Genomic DNA, 5,819 nt, shown 5'->3' with positions numbered 1-5,819 from the left:
GTGGGCACTAGCCTTCCCTCTGCAAAGGCAGCGGCGCAAGATTAAGAAGCACCATAAGGGCAAGCACGTGGCCGCGGGAGGGGTTTGGGGAAAGGGCGAGGGGAAGAGACTGCAGCTTCGGCCGCTAGAAACCCAAGAGGTCCCACTAGTCTCTAGGTAGAGAGCAGTGTGGGCAGAACTCGGCTGTCGGAGGAACCTGCCGCCTCTCCCTTCTCCCTTCCCTCCTATCTTCCGATTAACAAACACTAGAGAAATTTGACTCTTTATTAGGACTCTTTAAATTCGTGTTTACGAACATTTAACACAGGAAAAGAGAAAAAAATCCACCCCATCATTTTTATTCCGGGGGAGAGGGGTAGCAGGACCTAGAACAAGGGTCCAGACAAAGCTTCCACTTTAAACTCTGCATGGCCCTAGCCTCGGGGCACTAACTACCTTCAAAGCTTGGTAACCCAGAGCTGGGCAGCGTCCGCAGCCCCCGGGGTGCCGGCCTCCGGATCGGCGTCCGCAGCCCCCGGGGTGCCGGCCTCCGGATCGGCGTCCGCAGCCCCCGGGGTGCCGGCCTCCGGATCGGCGTCCGCAGCCTCCTGGGTGCCGGCCTCCGGATCGGCGTCCGCAGCCTCCTGGGTGCCGGCCTCCGGATCGGCGTCCGCAGCCCCCGGGGTGCCGGCCTCCGGATCGGCGTCCGCAGCCTCCTGGGTGCCGGCCTCCGGATCGGCGTCCGCAGCCTCCTGGGTGCCGGCCTCCGGATCGGCGTCCGCAGCCTCCTGGGTGCCGGCCTCCGGATCGGCGTCCGCAGCCCCCGGGGTGCCGGCCTCCGGATCGGCGTCCGCAGCCTCCTGGGTGCCGGCCTCCGGATCGGCGTCCGCAGCCTCCTGGGTGCCGGCCTCCGGATCGGCGTCCGCAGCCTCCTGGGTGCCGGCCTCCGGATCGGCGTCCGCAGCCTCCTGGGTGCCGGCCTCCGGATCGGCGTCCGCAGCCTCCTGGGTGCCGGCCTCCGGATCGGCGTCTGCAGCCCCCTGGGTGCCGGCCTCCGGGGCAAGGCTCTTCTCTGAACGTAGAGAGCAGTATGAGAACACCGCAAGTACGTCCCCAGCCTCCCCTTCTCAAAGGGACAGTTATCAATACGGCCTGCGCGGGTGATGGCAGAAAGCTATTTCGATTCTGGAGTCTACCACGGAATTCCAGAAGACTGGGCTAATTTGTCTTTCCAGATCCCTTGCAAAGAGGAAACCCTCTCCCAGGCCAAGTAGGAGGGGGAGACTGCTGCCGGGATCGTCAGGACCCCTCCCAAAGAGCCCAAAGCCTACCCGGGAGATTCCTCCCTGCACCACTCGGTCCCTTACTTTGCTCCCGGCGTTGTCGGTGATAGTCGGCCAAGTTCGTGATTATCTTGGCTATGTCCTTCTGGTAATAAGGCCGCCCAAATATCAAGATCTCCGCCTTGCCTTCGGGGTCCACCCGACGCACGCGGAGAATGGTCTGTGACACACACTCGACGTGCGGGATGTGCTCTCCGCCCGGTCCTGCGTGGGAGTGAGGAGGCCGTGAGGGGCGGGGACTTGCGAGGGGAAGGGGCTAGGGAAGAAGCTTCCGGGAACCGGCTTGGGGCCAGGGCCGGTGGAAAGGGTTCCCCTGGGTCATGGTCGGAATGGGAAGGTGGGGCAGGAGCCCTCTCGGCCGCCCTCGCTGTACCACTCACCGAAGATCGCTTCCACTAGCCAAGCCTCGAGGTATACTCTATACGGATTCATCAGGTGCTCGGCGTTGAACCAGAAGGGCCGTTTGTCGAGATAACTGAGCTCCTCAAATTGCTGATCCTGCTGCCCCAGCTGCACGAGCGTCGGAAACTGCTTGGAAGTGGCCATGCTTCCACAAGCGTGGCGGGGAAAGGCGCACGACGCAAACTCTCAGTCCGCGCTCCTGACCCACGGTAGAAGATAACCTGGCACCAGGCCCTTATTTCAAGAGCTTTTGGCAAGCCCCTCCCCACCTCGCCCTTGTCATTGGATACCAGGCCTCGCCTCCCAATCCGGGCCCCAGGGCTTCTTCTCCAAACCGCGCAAGTGCGCTGAATGAATCTAGGTGCGTTTCTCGAGAGGCTGTACTAGGCTGGGATCTTCCCGGCGCCGCCCCTCGCCTCTTCGGAGACCCAGGTGCTTCTCAGGCAAGTTCTAATGGGATCCATTTAGCATTCCTAGGAGGCACGAATAACTTTGTAGTGGATAAACCTAATTCAAGGAATCCGAAAAAAGTGTTAAAAGGTTAATCTCCTTCTCTGTCCCTTGAGCTCTGGCCATCGAGTTGCCTTGGCAGAGGCCACCACCTTTCCAGCTTCGATAAATAGCTTAGAGAACCTAAATGTTTGACTGTTAGGAGACGTGGTGAGCAAGTATTATTTAAAGTTATATTTACGGACATGGAGAAATGTATGTTCATTATCTCTTAAGTGAAAATAAGGTTGCGAAATAGTGTGTATACTATTATTGTTGAAGCCCTGGTGGCGCAGTCGTTAAGAGCTCGGGTGCTAACCAAAAGGTTGGCAGTTCGAATCCACCAGCCGCTCGTTGGAAACCATATGCGTTACGAAAGAGTATGTATATTATTGTTAGGTACTGCCAAGTTGATTTTGACTCACAGCGACCCTGTGTACAACAGAATGAAACACTGCCCAGTCCTGTACCATCCTCAGAATTGTTGCCATGCAAAAAAAAAATTTTTTTTTGAGCCTATTGTTGCAGCCACTGTGTCAATCCATCTCGGTGAGTATCTTCTTTTTCCCGGGCACTCTACCAAGCATGATGCACTTCTGCAGGGACTGGTCCTTCCTGACAACATGTTCAAAGTAAGAGGAAGTCTTACCATCCTCACTTGTAATTGCCCAATCAGTTTGCCTTTCTTCTGTAGGAAAAGGTTTATGGCTTTCTGAGTTGGGTGTATTTCTAATAAGCAGTGAATGATTGGGCATTTTAATCTACTCATGTTTCATTTTAACTGAAAACTTTAAAACTGTCTATGTATGTTATTAGTTTAGACTTTCCATCATCTAAGTGGGCCCAATTCCATGCTACCTGTCACTCCCTACAAAAGTAAATAATTGACTAAAGAAAGTAGGATGGCAATGGGGCTGAGAGTGGGGCCGTGACAGATGTTCTCCAAAAGCTGAGGCCTTCTTGCCAGGAACATCCCAAAACTGGTGTTTCCTTTTACATTTAAAATAACTGATTTGTTACTGTTGAGGTCTTTAATATAGTGTATAAACTCTGGATTGAGATGTCCCTGTTCAAAGGTCAACTTTTGACACTTGGCAGCTGTTGATTTTAGTTAAATTATTTAACTTCATTGTGTCTGAGTGTCTTTATTTACAAAGTGGAGGTAATAACATTACCTACCTCACAGTGTTATTGTAAAGATAAAATGAGTTAATATATGGAGCAAGTTTACAACACGGTTTGGTACACAGGAAGTACTCAATAAATGTTAGCATTTATCACCACCATCCATGCTCGTTTTGGGTTTGTTTGATTTTTATATCTACTTTCACTGTGCCTGTAGTTGTAGAAACTACTTAGTTTTTATCTTATAGGGAGATTCGTGCATTTTCTTTTAAACTGGTCATGAGGCCACAAAAACAGGGAAATACATGATGCTATCAACATCAAAATTTATCAACATCAAAATACACATTTAGGTAGCCAGGCCTGTTCAGGCTCTGTCCCTTTTGTGTCCCACTTTGTCCCTCAACCACCTGATGGGAAGAATGTGAGGAAAGGGCATCTGAAGCCAGCACCTCATCCGATTGACCATCCTTCCCTGTTTGCCAGGGATAGCCCAGGTTGTCACCTGTTTTCCCAGTGTAACCATTTATATTCTTCCTCCCCTTCACCCTCAAAAGTGTCCCTGTCTACAGATCTAACTAATTTACAAGCAATAGAAAGAACAGAGGAAAATGTTAAACTACTCCATGGAGATACAATTTGCAAAATCCAGACAGAGGGAAACTATAGAACACACACTTCAGCTTCTTCAACCAATAATTTACAAGGTAAAAGAGGGTATGGAGAAGGAATCTACAGGTTAAAAGAGAAAAGACCTGCCAATCACAAAGTGGAAATCTTATTTTAAACCTAATCAAATAAAACAAAAACATAAAATTCTAAAACTTATGACTTGATGGCAATGGGTTTTATGAGACATTTGGAAATTTAAATACTGATGATTATTTGTTGACATCAAGGATATTTTTAGTTTGATAATGACTTCATTTTTTTTTAAAGGTCTTTTAGAGATACAGTTTGGGTGGGGGAGGGGAAGGGAGCAACCCTGAAGACAGCAAGTCCCCTTGGCAGAGACCTGGCAGGAGATGGTATGGTGGGCTTCCCAACCCATGGAGAGAAAAAGCTGAGTGCCTTTGGGCACAGGCGTAGGGCTAGGGAGAGGCATGCCTGGGAACACTGCTGGGAAGAGGTTGTCCTCATGGAAGAAATGTATCCTTGAGTGTTCCCGAGCCTGAATTGTAACCTGTTACTTCCCTAATAAATCACATAATTGTGAGTATGGTCTGTGAGTTCTGTGTGGCCATTGCAATGAATTGTCGAACCCAGCAGAGAAGTAGAGAGTGCTGTGGAGGGCCGGTTGATGTCAGAATCGGTAAAGATGGCAGAGGAGGCATGTCTGACACAGGCCTCATAGGAATCAGCCTTAGGCTGATTGATAGTGTATCTCAGATGGAGTAAGTACTGATATGGAACAATCTCCAAAATACATTTAAGTGAAGTTAGAGGAGGTCAGACACTGCCCCCGTGCCATTTTTATAATGTCTTAACATTAATAAATGTATTCAATCAAATTTTCATGGACTTTTAATTAAAATAACAAACGTCTTGTCACCACTATACTTAAATGTATTATAAAAACTCATGTTACTATGAATTTAAATTTCTTATTTATCTATATTTTAATTAATTAATTTATTATTATTATACAGTCTTGGAGCATGTAACTCTTTGAGACATTTATCTTCCTAGAGTTATGATAATCTCATTAGACCTAAAAAAAAAAAAAAAAAAAAAGCCTTCATTTTAGACTAGTCAGGTTGTGAATATCTAACATACACCTTTAAAATTTTTTTTTGAATGGTAATATACCTGGTACAAAAGACTGTACAGTGAGGTCTCTCTCATCCTTTTAGTTAACCACAGTATCTTTTCAATATATTCTATGAAAATACAATATATATATTTATATACAATTATATATACACATACATATGTATTTGTAACACGAATAATAGCATATAGTACACACTGCTTGTACCCTTTTTTCCTCACTTAATGTATTTTGGAGATTGTTCCATATCACTACTTACTCCATCTGAAATACTATAAATTAATTATCTTTCTCCCACTAAAATATAAATCTCATGAAGATTTTTGTTTTTTCATATTTTTTTGACTTCATACATTGTATATATGCATACGTATATGTCCTATGGTTCATGAATATTTATCTTGTATTCAATTTTTTGCTTTTACCAGTAATGCTACTGCAATAAATATTCTTGTTTATGTCATTTCTTACGTGTGGGAATATATGTGTAGGATAAAATTCAGATGTATAATTACTGGGTCAAAGGGTTTTTGTACATTTTCAATTGATAAGATATAGCCAAATGGGGTCCCACTGAGTTTAAACCATTTTATGCACCTACCAGTATTTTTGCGGACCTTACGCCATGAAAAAAAAAAACTGAAGTTTATCTTTTGACAAAACCAATACATATACTTTAAATGCTCCTTCATTAAAAACCAAACAAACAA

The 5,819-nt window shown here is 46.5% G+C and overlaps 1 protein-coding gene across 1 annotated transcript; it reads right to left on the bottom strand.

The window, feature by feature from the left end:
• Positions 1 to 437: 437 nt before the first annotated feature.
• KHDC3L (KH domain containing 3 like, subcortical maternal complex member) lies at positions 438 to 1,868 on the bottom strand. The gene is made up of 3 exons (XM_010588828.2): positions 1,703 to 1,868; positions 1,347 to 1,526; positions 438 to 1,051 (listed from the first exon to the last, which is right to left on the bottom strand). Exons 1-3 carry the CDS (start codon positions 1,866 to 1,868, stop codon positions 438 to 440), a joined length of 960 nt encoding a protein of 319 aa, XP_010587130.2.
• Between the last annotated feature and the right edge of the window lie 3,951 nt (positions 1,869 to 5,819).

This window comes from Loxodonta africana, chromosome 1, assembly GCF_030014295.1.
Source record: "Loxodonta africana isolate mLoxAfr1 chromosome 1, mLoxAfr1.hap2, whole genome shotgun sequence".
NCBI lineage: Eukaryota > Metazoa > Chordata > Mammalia > Proboscidea > Elephantidae > Loxodonta > Loxodonta africana.
Note: the sequence above shows the minus strand (reverse complement) of the source record. Positions and strands in the feature narration are given on the sequence as shown.